Below are 20,849 nucleotides of genomic sequence, written 5' to 3'. Positions count from 1 at the left end.
CCTTTACCTTTTCTTCTTTTCTGATGATCTATTTATTCCGATCGACTTCTTAAATTTTTATTTTCTCTTCCTTCTCTGTGGTCGTGCTGCTATGGCCGAGCGTCTGGCATGTCCGGAGCTCGGTTCTTCTCACCTGGCGCTGCGGGGCAATTCCTTTCCCTTTGGGGCATTGGCGAAGTACCGCTCAGAATCTGGGAGATTCCCTGTTCTTGGGCCGGTCCCTCCAGGACCAATTGGATTGCAGATAAGCGACCGCCAGTGAGAAAGAGGAGGCTTGGGGATGGATCTCTGTCCCGAGCATCCTATCGCAGCGCCGCCGCCACATGGAATCCCTCATTTCTCCTTTCTTTATATAAATTTTTGCAACAAGTATTTAAATAAATGTTTCACAAAAGGACAGCCAAATAATCTGCACACAATTCAAAAATGCAACACCAGTGCTATTCATTTATTAAGCAAACACCTAACACGTCTCTTTTCAAATCTAGTGATAATTTATGTACCCCCCCAAATATTGCTGCTTTCAATTTTTTATCCAAATCAGACATGCCAACTCTTTATTTTCCTGAAATACACACACATATGCAAATGAAGGGGGGATCCACTAATAATGGTAAAGATATAATTCCAAAACACTAATGGACATCATATTATATATTTTTTCAGTGACTGTATTAGGTATTCTTATATCTTGTTACGTGTTAACATAGGACAGAAAATAAAGCTTTGCAAGAAATTGATATTTTTTTCTATATGTATTGTATGCTAAACATTGCAAATTTTGACAAGAAAAGTATTACAGAACTATTATTATTACTTAAGAAGCTTCGGCACAGTTAGTGTTGGAACTATAATTTCTTTAAAAAGTGGCACATAGTTTGGATTTGGCTGGCTTGGGCCTTTGTCCAAGGTTTCAATGATTGTCTGCTTCATCTCTCTGCTGGCATCTCCCCTCATTGTTAATAAAGCCGCAATGTGGTCATCTCTGCAAATCAGAATAAAGTAGCATTAGTAAAAATCCTTCTTATGGAAATCAGCAATTGGCAACTTTTCATATCACACATGCTGCGTTAAAGAATTCTTGTCATCTCATAAAATAAAGTCACTGGTCAATTTTTAAAATCACTTGTACTTAAGAAAGCCTTCATTGAGACAGATACAATTATTAGACCAGAGATTTTCAAACATGGCAACTTTAAGCATAGATGGCTGGAGAATTCTAAGAGTTGAAATCCATGTCTTAAAGTTGTCAAGTTTGAAAATCTCTGGTCTAATAATTGTATCTGTCTCAATGAAGGCTTTCTTAAGTACAAGTGATTTTAAAAATTGACCAGTGACTGATGGGGGAGAATGAGATGAGATAATTTGAGATGATATCATCTTCTTTGATATCATTTTGCTGTTCACATCACCGCCAGGGGCTAGCGATCCAGACCATCAAAGATCTATTGTTGGAAATAGAACCAAGAAATCACAAGATCCCTAGCACGGATGACCTTATATTGTGACAAAATCATCAGGGGCTGACAAAAGTTTAGTAGTTTTTTAGTAGTTTTAAATAATTTTTTAAACATTCCAGAAATTGTAATGTCTATTGCTTCTCTATTATTATTATTATTATTATTATTATTATTAATTAGATTTGTATGCTGCCCGTCTCCGAAGATTCGGGGTGGCTCACAGGATACAATATAAAACAGTGAATACAAAAACAAATCGAATTAATTAAAAAACTACGTAAGCTACAAAACCCAATACATTAAAATCAATCAAACAAATTCAATCACAGCCATACATCACATTTATTGACTAGGGGGTCTAGATCTAATTGCCCCAAGCCTGGCAACATAAGTGAGTCTTGAGACTCTTGCGAAAGGTGATCTATCTATCTATCTATCTATCTATCTATCTATCTATCTATCTATCTATCTATCTATCTATCCTATTCTATGTTTACTTTATAAAAAATAATGTTTCTTATATTAAACTAAAAATATTTTTAAAACAAATATTATTTACATGTGGTTACGTATGATGTTATCCAGAAATTGAAATAATAAAGAACTGTAATAGAACTGTTAAAAACTTTCATATAAAGAAGAAAAAAAGCTAAAGATTTTGTTCATGTTTTTGTAAAGTATTCTTGCGGCTGTGAAATAATGAAGAAATTTCAATTCTAGAAATATAATTACCTGATATCAGGATGTTTGCTAACTAAAGTTGAGATTTCTAAATAAAGTAGTGAAGGATCAGTTAGCTTGAAAACCTCCGCAATAGCTTCAATGACATCACAAAGCCCCTCCGTCTCTTCTCCAGATCCCTATTAATCAAGCAAATTATTGTTTCCATCTCTTTTCATCAAGGCTGCAGTGATTTTATTCCAGCACACTAAATATACTTGATTACTATAAGGCTATCTTAATGACAATGAATGACAATAAATATTTTTAATAAAATATTATGTTTATGTTAAATGAACAATCAAATATCAGCATTCATCCTGGTTTTCAAAAAAGGGAAGGGAGGGAGGGAGGGAGGGAGGAAGGCAGTGAAAGAATAACTCATTTTCATTTATTTCAATTTATATTATGCACTTTTATTAAGGGGTATAAGATATATTTGAATGCAATGATACAACTTTTAAGCTAAAAAGCTTAAAATTACCCTACCATGACGACATATTTTTAGATTCATGATTTGGCAAAGTTATATTCCAGCTTTGAGAAAATATATTTAATATAATTGTTTTATCATCTTTTAAGAACAAGGTGTTTATCTAGAGAAACAGATAATTAAATATTATTGTGAACCATTGTGAAATACTGAATCTAGGGCTAAACATGCTTTGAAAATGTTTTCAAAAAATTCTTATTTTTAAGGCAGTTGCAATGTTTTACAGATTCATGCACAAAAACATAAACTTCGGAGAATAACACATGCTTTATCCAAAGCATTTCTTAAAATCATATTTTAATTCTGCATATACCTATTAGTTTTTCTAATTATGAGATGAATTATATTGTTATTTTCAATATTGTTGTATTGAATTGTATTGTTATTTTCAATTATATTGTTATTTTCAACAGAAATTGATACAATATTATCTGTAGTACAGCTGCTCTTGAAGGCTAGAAATTAGCCTCCCAGAGAACTGCATTTGCTAGCTTTCTGTTTTCCAGACTAGAAAGAACTACTAAACTAAAGATCAAATAAAGGTGATTGTTCGGAGGACATAAAGAGACTCTATCTAGCCTTCTAAATGATCACAAGAGTTGCCCCATTCTTGAGATTTCTTGGAATGAACGCAAAGCACAGCCTTCATATAAAGGCCATATCTCTCCATTCTGCAAACTGGAGCCCTTCTAATGATAATTTGGAAAGCTGCTTTTCCAAATCATGCAACGGTTTGAAAGGAGCCTTCCAAACAATCCCAAAAATTATGCAAAAGCAGACTTTGTAGGAAAACCATGCTTTGCATCAGATGAGTGAATCTGTCAGCAGTGCAGAAAATATGAAAGAAAGTGGAGTAATTTATGTGCACTACTGCCTTCCGTCCTCTTTCCTGCTGTCTCTCCTGTATCTCCTATATCTTCTCTTCTATCCCTATATCTTCTCTTCTATTCTCTCATTGATATATTTTATTCCTATATTTTCTCTTCTCTTCTTTCTTTGATATATTTTACATCAAATGTATCCTCTATAACCTTCAATCCGGACCCTGGACTAAGGCTGCTACTGCTCAATGCCAGGTCGGTAGTTAACAAGGCTCTCCTCATCCGGGATCTGATTCTGGAGGAGGAGGCCGACCTGGTATGTGTGACTGAAACTTGGCTGAGCCCAGAGAGGGGAGTTCCCCTCTCTGAAATATACCCAGCCAGGTTTCAGGTACAGCATCAGCCACGACTCCAGGGAAGAGGGGGAAGAGTGGCTATTATAGCAAAGGAGTCTATTAGCCTGCGCAGACTCTCTGCTCCTGAGATTGCGGGTTGTGAGTGCCTCCTTGTGAAGTTGGACCTAGGGGTTCAGATGGGCTTGTTGCTCATGTACCTGCCTCCCAGCTGTGTGTCAACAGCCCTGCCTGTGCTGCTCGAGGAGGTAGCCGGACTGGCGGTGGAGTCTCCCGGACTTATTGTCCTGGGGGACTTGAATCTGCCGTCGCTCAGCGAATCCTCTGGGCTAGTGCAGGAGTTCATGGCCACCATGACAGCCATGGACCTGACCCAAGTAGTTCAGGGCCCAACTCACAAGGGGGGGCACACACCCGACATGATATTTCTCTCAGAGCAGTTGAGTAATGGTCTGAGACTAAGGGGCTTAGACGTGTTACCTTTGTCATGGTCAGACCATTTTCTGCTGTGGCTTGACTTCATGGCTCCAATCCTTCCCCGCAGGGAGGCGGAACCGACTAGGTGGTTCCGCCCCAGAGGCCTGATGGATCCAGAAGGTTTTTAGAGGGTGCTTGGGGTTTTACTGGATTCACTCATACACAACTCGGCGGGGTCTCTTGCTGTGGCCTGGAACAGGGCTGCGACCGAGGTTGACCAAATTGTGCTGTTGCGACCACTCTGTGGCATTAGACCCCCTAGAGCTCTGTGGTTCACCAAGGAGCTCAAGGTATTGAAACGCCAGAAGAGACGTCTAAAGAAACGATGGTGGAAGAGTAAATCCGAATCTGACCGAACACTTGTAAGAGCTCATATTAAGACTTACAAAATGGTGATCAAGGCGGTAAGATGCGCGTACTATGCCGCCTTGATCACATCAGCAGAATCCCGCCCGGCCGCTCTGTTTAGGGTGACCCGCACCTTCTTAATCCGGGGGAGGGGGCTGGGGAACCCTTACAGAGCAGTGCCGAGGATTTTAACTCGTTTTTCGCTGATAAAGTCGCTCAGATCCGGACAGACCTTGACTCCGATTGAATAGCAGTGTCATCTGACAACAAGTCAGTTGAGGTGACTGGGGCCCGTCCTTGTCCATCTGTCTGGGTGGAGTTTGATCTGGTGACACCTGATGAAGTGGACAAGGCCACTGGAGCTGTGAGTTCCACCACCTGTTTGCTGGATCCGTGTCCCTCTTGGCTGGTTTCAGCCAGCAGAGAGGTGACACGGAGCTGGGTCCAGAAGATTGTCAACGCCTCCTTGAGGGGAGGGTCCTTTCCGGCTCCTTACAAGAAGGCACTCATGCGCCCCCTCCTCAAGAAGCCTTCCTTGGACCCAGCCGTACTTAATAACTATCGTCCAGTCTCCAACCTTCCCTTTATGGGGAAGGTTGTCAAGAAGGTGGTGTTGCTCCAGCTCCAATGGTCCTTGGAAGAAGCCGATTATCTAGGCCCTCAACAGTCGGGATTCAAGCCCGGCTACAGCACAGAAACTGCTTTGGTCATGCTGATGGATGCTCTCTGGCAGGCCCATGACAGGGATTTATCCTCTCTCCTGGTGCTTCTTGACCTGTCAGCGGCTTTTGATACCATCGACCATGGTATACCATGGTATACTTCTGCACCGGCTGGATTCTGGAGGAGGAGGCCGACCTGGTATGTGTGACTGAAACTTGGCTGGGCCCAGAGAGGGGAGTTCCCCTCTCTGAAATATGCCCAGCCGGGTTTCAGGTACAGCATCAGCCATGACTCCACGGAAGAGGGGGAAGAGTGGCTATTATAGCAAAGGAGTTTATTAGCCTGCGCAGATTCTCTGCTCCTGAGATTGCGGGTTGTGAGTGCCTCCTTGTGAAGTTGGACCTAGGGGTTCAGATGGGCTTGTTGCTCACGTGCCTGCCTCCCAGCTGTGTGTCAACAGCCCTGCCTGTGCTGCTCGAGGAGGTAGCCGGACTGGCGGTGGAGTCTCCCGGACTTATTGTCCTGGGGGACTTGAATCTCCTGGGGGACTTGAATCTGCTGGGTCCAGGAGATTGTCAACGCCTCCTTGAGGGGACTGTCTTTTCCGGTTCCTTACAAGGAGGCACTCATGCGCCCCCTCCTCAAGAAGCCTTCCCTGGACCCAGCCGTACTTAATAACTATCATCCAGTCTCCAACCTTCCCTTTATGGGGAAGGTTGTCAAGGAGGTGGTGTCGCTCCAGCTCCAATGGTCCTTGGAAGAAGCCGATTATCTAGGCCCTCAACAGTCGGGATTCAAGCCTGGCTACAGCACAGAAACTGCTTTGGTCGTGCTGATGGATGCTCTCTGGCAGGCCCATGACAGGGATTTATCCTCTGTCCTGGTGCTTCTTGACCTGTCAGCGGCTTTTGATACCATCGACCATGGTATACTTCTGCACCGGCTGGAGGGGTTGGGAGTGGGAGGCACTGTGCTGCCGTGCTTCTCTTTCTATCTCTCTGGTCGGTCACAGTCGGTATTATTGAGTCAGAGGTCGACCTCTATTTAACATCTATATGAAACCGCTGGATGAGATACTCCAAGGACATGGGGTGAGATATCATCAGTATGCGGATGATACCCAGTTATACATCTCCACCCCATGTCCAGTCGGTGTAGCATTGGAAGTGATGTGCTGGTGCCTGGAGGCTGTGAGGGTCTGGATGGGTGTCAAGAGGCTCAAACTCAACCCTGATAAGATGGAGTGGCTGTGGGTTTTGCCTCCCAAGGACAATTCCATCTGTCCGTCCATTACCCTGGGGGGGAATTATTGACCCCCTCAGAGAGGGTTTGCAACTTGGGCATCCTCCTCAATCCACAGCTAACATTAGAGCACCATCTTTCAGCTGTGGTGAGGAGGGCGTTTGCCCAGGTGCGCCTGGTGCACCAGTTGCAGCCCTATTTGGACCAGGAGTCACTGGTCACAGTCACTCATGCCCTCATCACCTCGAGATTCGACTATTGCAACGCTCTCTACATGGGGCTACATTTGAAAAGTGTTCGGAAACTTCAGATCGTGCAGAAGGCGGCCACGAGAGCCATTGTGGGGCTTCCAAGATCTGCCCACGTTTCGCCAGCACTCCACGGCCTGCACTGGCTGCCGATCAGTTTCCAGTCACAATTCAAAGTGTTGGTTATGACCTATAAAGCCCTACATGGCATCGGACCAAAATATCTCCGAGACCACCTTCTGCCGCACGAATCCCAGCGGCCGATTAGGTCCCACAGAGTTGGCCTTCTCCGGGTCCCATTGACCAAACAATGTCGGCTGGCAGGACCCAGGGGAAGAGCTTTCTTTGTGGCGGCCCCGGCCCTCTGGAATCAGCTCCCTCCAGAGATTTGAACAGCCCCCACCCTCCTCGCCTTCCGTAAAATGCTGAAGACCCACCTTTGTCGCCAGGTGTGGGGATAATTACCACCTTCTCCTTCCTTTTTATTATGTTTCAGCCTTACTGTATGATGGATTAGGTTGAATGTGTATGATTGTATAGTTAGGGATTTTACTATGTTATTAATGTTTTTTAAATCGATTTAATTTTTCTACTATTGAATTTGTAATGTATTGTATCACTGTTATGTTGTGAGCCGCCCCGAGTCTTCGGAGAGGGGCGGCATACAAATCTAATAAACTGTAAACTATAAACTATTGTGTATTATTGGGTTTTGGACTGACTGACTGACTGACTGACTGACTGGCTGACTGACTGACTGACTGGCTGGCTGGCTGACTGACTGACTGACTGACTGACTGACTGACTGACTGACTGACTGACTGACTGACTGACTGACTGACTCACTCACTCACTCACTCACTCACTCACTCACCAGCTGAGGCATTCTGAGAATGGTGGAATGGGAAGACTGTCCTGGCCCTCTGACCTGTAATAGGCTTTTACCCACCAGCTAGCCCTATAGCTTGCATCAGGCCCCCACCCCGCAAACCTGAGGCACTCCTTGTTCTCCCCTGAACAAGCTGCACAATTGCTTAGTGCAGCTACTGGAACAGCTGGTATTACAATTGTTAAACAAAGAGGTCATATAATGTCTTACTTAATAACGATTTTACTCAGCAGCTGAAGATTCCAGGCTAAGTTTTGGTTGTACCTTTAATGAATTTGTCTATAGAAATCACACTATTTGTCAACCAATAAAAACTAAAATATTGACATTATATATCATTATATTGGTGTTGGAGAATAATATTTTAAAATGCCAATTATATACATTTCCTTTTTTATCATTCTACTGATGATACTTACTGCTACAAGTTTTTTAAACAGAAACCTGAACTGTTTGGCTTCCCTGTTCATCCTTTCAGCACCTTCTTTTCTTTCTTCTGCATTTTTAAAAGTAATACGCTTTAACATTATAGCCTTGATATATTCCATAATAACTCTACGATGGCACTCAACAGTCATTTTCTGAAAAAAAATTCAAAAGACACCTAGTTATCCAGACAGGATGTTTGTATTAAATAACAAGTAACAGAAACGAACAAAAATTATAAAAAAAGCTACATTAGACAAATTTGGGAGAGAAAAATAAATATTAATTTAATGACATAAATTAGAGAGAAAAAGCTTGTAGACATGTGGACCTGTAGATAGATAGATAGACCAGATAAAATCACTGAGAGTCATTTGATGGATGAAATATAACTAATTAAATATTGATGGGCCAGCATTTTAGGTACCACTTCATTTTTTAAATTTAATTTAGCATAGAGGAATTCAGAAAACAACAGATGGTTTCAATCTACAAAAAGGGAAAACATGAATCCAGAAAATTATAGGCCAACTAACTTGACAGCAACACCTGAAAAAAATCCTGGAAAAAATAATCAAGCAGAAAGTTTGGGAGCTCCTAGAAATTACTGGCAGCTAGCTAAGCAATTACTGGCAGCTAAGCAATTACTGGCAGCTAGCATGGATTTGTCAAAAACAGATTCACTCCAGACAAATATTATTACCTACTTTAATAAAGTAACTAAATTAGGGGAAATGCTGTGGATATAGTATACTTGGAATTCAGTAAGGTATTTGACAGAGTAGAGCAGAGTCTATATCTTGATAAGATAGAGCAATAAGGGATAGACATATCACAAGCAAATGGGATTCACAGTTGCTGACCAACCATACCCAGCACATAGTTCTTAACGATACTAAATCATGATGGGGAACATGCAGTGGGTCACCTCAAGATTTTGCAGCGAAGGAGCTGCAGGACAGGTGGGGCGGGCGTTCCCAAAGCGCTCGGAGAAAGCGCTCTCGCAGCCGCTTTGCTGGGAGTGCTTTCTCTGAGCGCTTCCAGAACACCCGCCCCATCCCTCTCGCAGCCCCTTTGCTGGGAGCGCTTTCGCCAAGCCAGCCCCTTCACAACCGCCCCTCTGCTCCAGCCCCGCCCCAGCGGATTCCATCCCTCTTGCCAGGACAAGAGGATAGTGGCGGCGGCAGCGGTTTCCCTTTCAGAAGCAGCAGCAGCCCCGGGAATGTCACATCCCCCCGCCCCCGAACCAGAATCCGAATGCCGGCAGTAATGGGCAAAAGGGGTGAGTTTTGTGCTTGTACATATTATTCGCTTGTAAGATGTAACATTGTTTCATCTTATGAACTTTTCACCTTATGAACCTTGTCCCGGAACCAATTAAGTTCGTAAGATGAGGTATTACTGTATATAGCTACAGATGGTACCTGACACAGCAGTAGTAACTATGAGAAGAATCTGGGTATCATAGTAGATTACCATTTAAGTATGAGTCAGCAGCATGGAGTGGCTGTCACAAAAGTTGATGCAATCCTTGGCTGCCTCAACAGAAGATTTAATATCAAGAAGCTAATATCATGAAGATTATTATCAAGATCACAAAAAGTGATAAATGAGGCCACATTGGGAATACTTAGTCTAGTTCTGGCCATCACAAAACAAAAAATGCTGAGATCCTACAAAATGTGCAGAGAAGAGCAACAAAGATGATGTTTGGACGCTATATCATATGATGAAGTAGTGGGGAAGCTAGGTATGTCTACCTATCAAAGAGAAGGATTGGGGTGACATGATATTTGTCTTCTGGTACTTGAGGGGATGCCACAGAGAAGAGAGAATCAACTTATTTTCCAAAGTACCAGAAGGTAACCTCCCCCCGCAAATGGGTGGAAGTTGGTTAAAGAGAAATCTAACTAGAAGTAAGGAGAAAATTTGTGACAGTGAGAACAATTAATTAATTGAATGATTTACCACTTGAAGTTGTGGGTACTCCATCCTGGAGGTTTTCAAATACAAACCAGACAGCCACTTGACTGGGATGGTCATCTCACTTGAGCAAGAAGTTTAATAAAATATTTCTCAGGTCCCTTCCTGCTCTATGATTCTATAGCATTTATCACATTAGTATTTGTGTCATTTGCACATCTAATAAGTATTCTCTCTATCTCCTTATACAAATCATTAAAATGTCTAGGAATCAGAAATGGTTCTAGAAGGATCTCCTTGTGGCATTTATCACTTCAATGTGATGAAAATTGGAATTCAATATTATCCCTTTCATTTCTGTTTTTCTCTTCCCTCTCCTTTTCCTTCTCTCCCCTTCTCTCTCCCATTTGTTTGTTCTACCCTTCCCTCGTTCTTTCCATCATTTTCTCTGTCCTCCCCCCTCTCTTTTCCCCTCTCGTCTCTTTGCCTCTGTCTCTCTGGGAACCAGCTAGCAGCCTACCCCACTTCTTTTCCTTCTCTCCCCTTCTCCCATTTGTTTGTTCTACCCTTCCCTCGTTCTTTCCATCATTTTCTCTGTCCTCCCCCCTCACTTTTCCCCTCTCGTCTCTTTGCCTCTGTCTCTCTGGGAACCAGCTAGCAGCCTACCCCACTTCTTCGGAGTTCATCCTCTGGTTTCACGCAGAACTTCCGGGTTTGACAACCAGGGGAGCCAGCCAAGCTTGATTGACTCCTTTCCTGTGCTCAGGGTTTCATCTTCATGTTTTGGGGGTGAGGAAGAAGCTGCTGAGCCTGCTCCCCCAGCCTAGGCTTTGCTGGGGGCTGGCTTGGAAAGGGAGTCCAAGGTACAGGACCAACACATGGGGTTGGGGCCAGGGATCCTGGGGGCCGTCCCCTCAGCGCATCTTGGGAGTCCCGCAGGAGCGGAGCCCGGCCAGAGAGAGATTTAGCAGAAGCAAAAGACAGAAGACTTTTGCTTCTGCAAAATCTCTCTCTGGCCGGGCTCCGCCCTCACGTGACTCCCAAGATGCGCAAGGAGACGCCTTGCCCAGTTCTTTACAGCAGCAAAATGTTGCATTCCAGGTGGATGCATGGGGCCTCCAGGTGGCAGGAACAAGGGGGGGCATGCAGCCTAAGTTAGCCAGTCCCGGCTGAGATGGTGGTGACGGTGGCGGCGGCAGCAGCAGCGGACTCCTGGGGCGTAGATATGACATTACTGGTGCTGCTGCTTCTCTAAGAAAAGCCTCCAGGCCACCTCAGCAGTTGCCGCCACCGCCTTGTTCCTGTAGAGTCGCATGGTGGGCTGGCAGCGGAATGGGGAGCTCGCGTGCAAGACGGGGGCAATCACCGCCTCCTCCCTCAGGGCGAACGTCTGCGCCCTGCCACGAGCTTTAAAGAGAAAGGTGGAGAGAGGGCGAGACCTCCAGTTTGGGCAGCGCCATCAGCCGAGCAACAGGAAGAACCGCCACTTTTCCCCCACAGGACACACACACACTCCTGTGGCGCTGCTCAAACCGGAGGTCTCACCTTCCCCCCTCTCTACCTTTCTCTTTAAAGCTCACGCAGGAGCGCTCAGCCTTTCCCCCACCCCCAGAGGGACATGTGGGCTGGCAGTGAAACAGGGAGCTCACACATGCACGCGCATATTTAAAGGAAAACACCTTCATGGCCAGAATATTTCCCCACACTTTCTTTGCCGCTCCACTCGCCCCAACTCCGGCGCCCAGCTCCACTATGCAGCCTTGGAAAAGACTGCGCGGAGGTTTGTTTTTGAGTGCGTGGCCGTGCGGCCGCACACCTTAAAAGGAACATTGGAGACAACATGAGAAAACACATCCAGAAAAATACATTGTCTGATTTTTAACAAATTTATTTGCAAATTATGCTGGTCACCTACAAACAAGCAAGATTTCTGGGTCTCACAGACAGATTTCTCACATATTTCTTCTTTAAGAGGCTCCTCTGTCCTCCACTCATTACCTGTAGTAATGACATCTGTTTGAACTTGTTATTAATATAAAAGACAACTGTCCAGAACCTCAAACAGTCACACTCCAAATCCCTGGTTAAGAAGGGAGCAGATCACCCTAAACAGAGCGGCCAGGCGAGATTCCGCTGATGCAATCAAGGTGGCATGATACACACATCTTGCCGCCTTGAGTGCCACTTTGTAAGTCTTAATATGAGCTCTTACAAGTGTTTGATCGGATTCAGACTTACTTTTACTCTTCCTTCATCGCTTCTCTAGATGTCTCTTCTGGCATTTCAACTCCCAGAGCTCCTCGGTAAACCAAGGAGCTCTCCGGGGTCTAGTGCCACGGAGAGGTCCCAATGACGCAATCCGGTCAAGAGCCTCCGTTGCAGCCTTGTTCCAGGCTACAGCAAGAGACTCTGCCAAACTGTAGATGAGTGCATATGGAATAACCCCAAGCGCCCTCTGAAAGCCCTCTGGGTCCATCAGGCGTCTGGGGCGGACCCACCTAGTCAGCTCCGCCTCCCTGCAGGGGAGGATTGGAGTCAGGAAGTTAAGCCGCAGTAGAAAATGGTCTGACCATGACAAAGGCAACACTTCTAAGCCCCTTAGTCTCAGACCATTACTCAATTGCTCAGAGAGGAATACCCCCTCAAGTGTGCCCCCCCTCATGAGTCGGACCCTGTACTATACTTGAGTCAGGCCAAGGGCTGCAATGGTGGCCATGAACTCCTGTGCTAGCCCAGAGGTTTCACCGAATGGGGCTATGTACCCTGAGGTTTTGAGTGCAAACCTCCTTTCATCAGCAAGGGCACTGAAAATGAAATGTGGCTGGGTCTTTCACCATGACAATGATCCCAAGCACACCATTAGGGCAACAAAGGAGTGGTTTCATAAGAAGCATTTCAAGGTCCTGGAGTGGCCCAGCCAGTCTCCAGATCTCAACCCTATAGAAAACCTTTGGAGGAAGTTCAAAGTCCATGTTGCCAGAGAGAGGCGTGGTCAGCATCACGGCAAAAGAGCTTCTCTCATGCTCCTGCGAAGGAGTGCTGAACCCTTGCTGTTTGGGGGAACCGATTCCTGTTGGATTGGCCTGGAACCTGCCTGACAGGTATGTGTGAAAAAGGGGTCTGGGTCCCCCGCCATTTTTGGGGTCGGCATACCCCACGGTGGGAAGGGTTTCGACCTAGACCGGCAGCAGGTGAAACAATCTCGTTCGCCATAGCTGTGGCAACTATGTACTGGAAAGATAGGATTGAAAGCATCAGAAATCATCTGGAAGAAAAAGAAACATAAGTTTTTGTGCTGGAGGTTGAGAAGAAGTAAGTTTGGAAGAAAGGGTGAGGGCCAGAGGGAGACCTTGACAAAGGTTTTTTTTTAAATTGTTTGTTTTGGAAGTTGATCTAAAGTGGAAGAGGCCGTACTATTAGTGGACTGTTTAATTAGCATTAAATGAAATTAAAAATTAATTAAAACCCAAGAAATTTATAATTTTATTTTCTTTTGGAAATTGAGAATTAAATTTGGACTTTTTGAGACTATTAGAATTTAAATTTTAAAGTTTTTACATAAGCCAAAGCAATTGTGAGATCGTATACTGGTGACATCTGCTGGTGAAGTTGAAGTGATATTTGGTTGGATTTACAACTCACTGAATATGACCTTGATGCAATGGAATTGGACAGATTGTTTTTACAAGAAGTGATAAAGAGGAGCTGAGAACTAAAAAAGAAAGAAAACATTCTGGATTTAAACTTTAGCTGAACCTGAAAGGGGGAGGAGAAAAATAAAAAGAAAGATAGAAAGATTCTTTTGAAGAAATTTGGCTTCTGGATGATATGAAGATTAATTGGAAACTAGGGCAAAGCTTTTTGATATATTAATTCTGGATGAGATGGAAGACATAAGAGAGTTAGTTAAAGACATACTTAAATATATTAAAGAGTGGAAAGAAGAAAAGGACCGTTGAACATACCTGAACAGTCTTCTCGATGCACTGCGAGGAGAGTCCAATATGGGTGATACTTCAACCTGATTGGTTAGGGACAAAGTTAAATTAGAATAGTAATTAGCTCCGCCCTGTAGCCACCCCTAATAGCTCAGTCAATAAAAATGAAGGAGTAGTGCAAACAAACACAACTTTATTAATTCACTAGTAAATAACAACTGAGTCCCTGGGCCAACTGGCCGGGTTGGGTTTGGACTCTCCTCGCAGTGCATCGAGAAGACCGTTCAGGTAAGTTCAACGGTCCTTCTCCAATGCACTGCTGTGGAGAGTCCAACATGGGATATCAAGATCAAGATAACAGGGTGGGAGACAGCTGGACCAGGGGCGTATGTGAATCACATACCCTCTGTAGCACTCTTTGGCTGAAGGCCGCATCAGAGGACCTGAACGAGTCGAGTTTATGTTTAATGAAAGTATTTGGAGATGTCCAAGTGGCTGCTCGACAAATGTCTTCTAAAGGAACCTGTGTGGACCACGCCGCTGATGTTGCAGCACTCCTTGTAGAGTGAGCAGTAATGTTTTCAGGTACTGGCAATGACTGTGACTCGTAGGCAGTCACGATACAGGACTTCACCCAATGGCTAATTGCCGTAGGAGATACTTTAGCCCCCATAGTAGATGACGCAAATGACACAAACAAGGGTCTCCATTTTACGATGTGGAGCAGTTCGACGAATGTAGACTTTTAAAGCCTGATGTACGTTCAGCTTGTGCCAACGCAGTTCCAATGGGTGTTTCCCATTGGCACAGAAGTTGGGCAGAATGAGGTCATTAGATCTATGGAATAGTGTGTTAACCTTTGTCAGAAAGGTTGGGTCCAGGCGTAAAACCACCCTATTTGGATGGAATACGCATAAATCTGGTCTGACTGATAGAGCTGCGAGTTCGGATACTCTCCTGGCCGACGTGATGGCAACTAGGAATGCCGTCTTAAAAGACAGAAGCTGTAATGAAATGTGGTGGAGAGGCTCAAATGGTGGTGCGGACAAGGCATCCAAGACAGATGGAAGATCCCATGAAGGAAATCTGTGTACTGTCGGAAGGCGCAGATTAGAAGCTCCTTTTAGGAAGTCCCTGACCCAGGGATGATGGGTCATGGATCTCCAGTTATCCAGTTTCACGATGGTGGAAATGGCGGCCACCTGTCTGTGCAGAGTAATAGGGGCAAGTCCCCTGTCGAGTCCAGACTGCAGGAATGCCAAAAGATTCTCCACTGATGAAGACTGGGGTTCCACGTGGCTGTTTGTGCAAAATTGACAACGTGGCCTGATATATTCAAGTAGTTGATGATCTCCGTGCCGCTTGAATGGTTAAAATCACCTTTTCCAGAAGTGATGCCTGTCTCATTCTGTCCCCCTCAAGTGCCACGCGGCAAGTTTCCACCATTGAGGATCTGGGTGGAACACTGACCTCTGGCTGAGGGATACTCGATGGCTCGGAAGCCGCCAAGGTGGAGAAATCGTCAAGTCCATCAGATCCGCAAACCATGGTCGTCGAGGCCAGTATGGAGCAATGAAGATGACTTCGGCTCGTTCTGATATCAGCTTGGCAATCACCTTGGGAATAACGCACACTGGTGGGAAGGCATACAGCAGTCCTCCATGCCACGGAATCCTGAGGACATTGACCCCCTCGGCCCCTGGTGATGGGAACTGAGAGAAGAAGCAATGAAGCTGTGTATTTTGCGGTGTGGTGAACAGGTCCACGAGTGGTGTGCCATATCTGTTGACAATGTCCTGAAATACGTCCTCCCCCAGGAGCCATTCCGCTGGGTGGAGGGTAGACCTGCTGAGTCAATCGGCTTGTACATTGTCTACTCCCGAAATGTGTTCTGCTCTCAGTGAGAGCAGGTTTGCCTTTGCCCAAGTCATGAGGGTTTCTGCTTCCTGCATTAGTCTGTCCGATTTCGTCCCACTTTGATGGTTTATGTGGGATCGAGTGGCCACTTTGTCAGTGAGTATTAACACATGTCTGCCCTGACTCTGTGCCTGGAAGGCTTGTAGGGCCAAGAACACGGCTCTCAACTATAGGAGATTGATGTTGATCTCTGACAGATCCTTGAGTGTCCATAGGCCCTGGGCCACCTGTGTTTTTGGAGTGGGCCCCCCAACCCATAAGGCTTGCATCTATGGTGATGATCACTTCCTCCTGTGTCAGGAAGGGAGAACCCCGAAGCAGTGCTGCTGATTGCCACCACGGGAGGGAATGCCTGACCCTCCTGGGCACCAGCACCATTCGTGATGAGTGACTGGATGGGTTCCGTTGAAAGGGCAGGAGGAACCACTGGAGTGATCTGGTATGCAGGCAGGCTAAAGGCATGGTATCAATGCAAGAAACGAATGTTCCTAGCACCTGTGATAGAAAGGCCAGGGACACTTGTTTCTGGTAACGAAGAAGGTTTACCATTCTGTTGACGGTCTTCTGACAGATATACCTTGCCTGCTCGAGAGTCTATTACCGTACCTAGGTGTGGGAGGCATGTGGTCGGAGTTAGATGGCTTTTGAGTAAATTTATTGTAAACCCAAGCTCCTGTAAGGTTTGAATAGTCAAGTGTAGATCCTCTTCTGCCTGCTTGGGGTTCTTTGATAGGATCACAATATCTTCCAAATACGCCATAAGGCGAATTGAGTGAGACCTGAGGGACACTGTCAAAATGTCCAAAAGTTTGGTAAAAGTCCTCAGGGCAGAAGACAAGCCGAAGGGCATTGCCTGGTACTGGTAATGTTGGTCCTCGGTGTAAAACCTGAGGTACTTCTGATGATCGGGATGTACAGGTATGTGGAGGTATGCCTCCTTCAGGTCGATGGAGGTCATCCAGTCGCCTCGTCTTATGCATGAAAGAATGGTGCGTTGGGAATGCATCTTGAATCTCACGTATCTGACATACAGATTGAATTGTTTTAAATTGAGAATCAATCTGCATCCACCTGAGGCTTTGGGTACCACAAACACTATCGAATAGTACCTTAGCCCTCTTTGGCTTGGAGGGACCGTCTTTATGGCCCCGATGTCAAATAGGTGCTGTACCTCCTGGTGCAGGAGGGCCCTCTTCTGAGGACAATGGGACCATGGACATTGGAGGAAACGTTGATATGGGGAATAGAGAAAGTTGATCCTGAGGCCTTGGGACACTGTGGTAAGGGCCCAAGCATCTGTTGTGGTACCCTTCCAAGCCCTGGCAAATGATTGGAGCCGGCCCCCAATAGGAATGTCTGTCTCCAAGTCACTTCTGTCCTCGGAATCCCCTCTGGTTGATGTTTCTGAAGGGCTTCCTGGACTGCTGATATTGTCTGCCTCTGTTTACATATCCTCGTCTGTCAGCCCTGAAGGTTCCCTGATTGTACCCTCCTGAATATGACCTTGGGTTCTGGGTGTTCGCCAAGGAGGGTTCTTGCTGAAAGGGCTGCCAACGGAAGAAAGGTGTCTGACATCTGTCTGCTCATCTGGCGGATCTTGGTAGCACCTTCCGTTTGTCCTTATCTTCTATAAGGACCTTATCAAACACCTGTCCAAATAATTCAATGTCGCGGAAGGGTGCTGAAGCCAGGTGCCATTTTGACTTTGCATCTGCTTGCCAGGACCTCAGCCAGAGCAAGCGTCAAGAAGCCAGAGTTGTGGCCATAGCCCTGGAAGCGAATTTTGCCGTGTTTAGTGTGGCGTCTGCTGAAAATTCTGAGGCGAGAATCAGCTTACTTAGGTCCTGATGAAGATGGTTGTCCTCTGGACCCACCTTAGCCTGCATATCTTGGAGCCAGAGAATACAGGCTCTGTTAAAGAAAGATGCGGCAGAGGCTGCCCTGAGTGACCAGGAGGCCATTTGATGTGTCTTGCGAATCAGGGTCTCTGTCAACCTTTGCTATGCTGCTGCTTTCTTTCGCTTGGTTGTCATAGAGACGGGGAGGGGTAGAGATCGGGTGGGGGATTGGGAAGTGTGCAGGAGGAGAGTAAGTTTTGATTTCCCATGTGCCAGGCAGAGACCATTAGATGGAAAATTCCCGAAGGAGCAACTTTGCCACCTGATGCATCTGGACAATGGAGATTGGGCGAATGCCCAACAGGGGGGTGAAAAGGGTTTCCTTCAGACTTTGCTTTTCCTTCGATGCTTCAAGTTGTGATTTTGATAAATTCACTTTTGAACTTTATAAAAGGACTCTGAGTTTTATTTGTCCGAATTCTGACTGGCAGCTTTGACATTAAGCAAAGTCTGCCCTGGATACAAAAATGGAACCCTGTAATTAACTGGCGTACTGGGGCTGTCACCATCTCCTACAAAGGAAAGGAGGAACTGGGTTTTGTGCTAGCAGAACTGGGGAGGAAAGCCCCCACCCCGGTGGAGAAAATTACAGGCGAGGAGAAATTCCCCAGGGAATATTGGGATCTTAAAGCAGTTTTCAGTGAAAGGGAAGCTGACAAACTGCCACCCCATAGGACCACGGACTGTAGCATTGATATATCGCCTGGGGCAAAATTGCCTAAACCCAGGATGTACTCCTTAACCCCTAGGGAATTGGGTGAGTTGCGCAGGTTCATTGATAAAAACTTAGAAAGGGGATTCGTACAACCAGCGAGGCCTCAAATGGCAGCCCCCATCATGTTCAAAGAGAAGAAAAATGGCTCTTTGAGGATAGTAGTGGACTATCAAAACTTGAATGCAATTTGCCTTTAATGAAGGACATGCTGACCTACTTGGTGAAGGGGAAGTTTTTCACCAAATTGGACCTACGTGAGGCATACTACTGGGTGCGCATAAAGGAAGGAGACGAGTGGAAAACCGCTTTCAACACTCCACTGGGATGTTTCCAATTCAGGGTGCTCCCTTTTGGCCTACAGGGGGCACCAGGAGTTTTCATACAACTAATCAATGAGGTGCTGCATGATCATTTGTTTAAGGGGTGTTTGATATACTTGGATGACATTTTAATATACTCAGAGACACTAGAGGAACACGTGGCTCTGGTCAGCAGGTCCTAAAGAAATTTAAAGCAGCTGAACTATATGCTAATTTGGCAAAGTGCGAATTTAACCAGAGCAAAATTGACTACTTAGGTTATCGCATTTCACACCAAGGGATGGAAATGGATCCGGAGAAAGTGCTGGCGGTTCTGGAGTGGAAAGCTCCACAAACTAGGAAGCAGTTGCAAAGCTTTCTAGGGTTCGCTAATTTCTACCGACAATTTATCCCAGCTTTTCCCCAGATAGCACTGCCGATCACCAGCCTGCTGAAAACTAAGGGAGAGGGTAAGCCCAAGCCCAACAGCCCATTATTGTGGTCCATGGACTGTCAAGCAGCTTTCAAAAAGCTGAAAAAACTGTTCGCGAATGAGCCAATCCTCAAACACCCTGATTTAGAGCGTCCGTTTGTAGTACACGTGGATGCAAGTGATGTAGCCGTGGGAGCGGTATTGCTACAAAAGGATGAGGAACAGGTGTTATGCCCCTGCGCATACACGTCTAGAAAGTTAACTGAGACCGAATGGAGATGGGCTATGTGGGAAAAGGAAGCGTTTGCAGTATGCTGGGCCCTACTCACCTGGAGGCACTTTTTAGAAGGGGCAAAGCAACCTTTTGAGGTGTGGACAGATCACAAAAACCTGGGAGCTTTGAAACCCCCCCGTAAATTATCCCCAAAACAAGCCAGGTGGGCGCAGCATTTCAGTCAGTTCAATTTCTCATTGCGCTATATACCAGGGGGGAACAATTTTATGGCAGACGCGCTGTCTAGAATGCCACAATATAATAGCGGGAGGCTAGAACTAATTCAACCGGTGCTTCAGCCTTCACAAACAGCATGCCCGGCAATTACCAGACAACAGAGTTCAAAGAAGACGGAGCTTCCTGACAGCCTGGTGGTGGATCTTCAGAAAGCATTAGAAACCGATGACTAGTTTCTGTCTCACCAAGGAGACTGCACCAAGAGAAGCGGCCTAGCTTGGCTAGGGTCCCACTTGTATGTTCCCCTAGCTTTGAGGTCATTGGTATTAGAAAGGGGACACGACTCCAAAGTGGCTGGTCATTTTGCTTTTCTAAAAACATTGCATTTATTGAGAAGGCAGTTCTGGTGGCCTTCCATGGAAAAGGACATCAAGACTTATGTGGTGAGTTGCCCAGTATGTGCAGCAGTCAAACGGCCCCCAGGTCGCCCCCAAGGACTGTTGCAATCAGTGGCGAGACCTGGGGCACACTGGAAGGAAATTTCCATGGATTTTATTGTGGACTTACCTGAAAGTGGGGGTAATACTATAATTTGGGTTGTTACTGACCTTTATTCCAAACAGGTTCATTTTGTGGCATGTTCAAAAATCCCCACTTCCAGATCGTTGGCGAAGATGTTTATACAACATGTATATCGGTTGCATGGAGTTCCTGAGAGGATCATATTGGATCGTGGGGTACAATTTACCTCCAACTTCTGGAAGGAGTTTTTAGGGTTGTTGGGTACAAATAGGGGCTCAGTTCAAGCCATCACCCTCAGACTAATGGGGTGTGTGAGAGGACTAACTCCGTACTAGAACAGTACCTTAGGTGTTACTTGAATTATCAGCAAGATAACTGGAGTCACCTTTTGCCATTCGCAGAAGTGGCCTATCACAATTCACTACATAGTAGCATGGGGTTCACTCCATTTAAATTGGTGAGTGGACAAGACTTTTTGCCAATCCCGGAATTACCCCAAGATGAGCCTCACCACCCATCATTAAAAGATTGGGTAACGCAACTCAAGGCAGCTTGGCCCATAGCACGGAAGGTGCTGGATGAGGCTCAAAATACGCATAAGACCCAGGCGGAT

General features: G+C 45.5%; 1 protein-coding gene and 1 long non-coding RNA gene across 3 annotated transcripts in view; one reads left to right on the top strand and one right to left on the bottom strand.

The window, feature by feature from the left end:
* Positions 1–427: 427 nt before the first annotated feature.
* Positions 428–20,849, bottom strand: part of EXOC3 (exocyst complex component 3) — a 145,286-nt gene continuing 124,864 nt past the window's right edge. Inside the window, exons 11-13 of one of the 2 annotated variants that reach the window (XM_070727750.1) lie at positions 8,134–8,295; positions 2,193–2,320; positions 428–985 (exon numbers count right to left, since the gene is read on the bottom strand). In XM_070727750.1, the coding sequence (XP_070583851.1) occupies positions 814–985; positions 2,193–2,320; positions 8,134–8,295 (462 nt within the window). In that variant the 3' untranslated portion in view covers positions 428–813. The remainder of the gene's footprint in view (positions 986–2,192; positions 2,321–8,133; positions 8,296–20,849) is intronic. The other variant, XM_070727751.1, reaches the window with a different exon arrangement.
* The window catches only part of LOC139153611 (uncharacterized), a 33,004-nt gene continuing 25,196 nt past the window's right edge, over positions 13,042–20,849 (top strand). The window contains exon 1 of the long non-coding RNA XR_011556860.1: positions 13,042–13,164. This is a non-coding gene — a long non-coding RNA (uncharacterized lncRNA). The remainder of the gene's footprint in view (positions 13,165–20,849) is intronic.

This window comes from Erythrolamprus reginae, chromosome Z (genome assembly GCF_031021105.1).
Source record: "Erythrolamprus reginae isolate rEryReg1 chromosome Z, rEryReg1.hap1, whole genome shotgun sequence".
In the NCBI taxonomy this organism is placed as follows: Eukaryota; Metazoa; Chordata; class Lepidosauria; order Squamata; family Dipsadidae; genus Erythrolamprus; species Erythrolamprus reginae.
The sequence above is the reverse complement of the archived record's forward strand: the minus strand, read 5'-3'. Positions and strand labels throughout refer to the sequence as shown.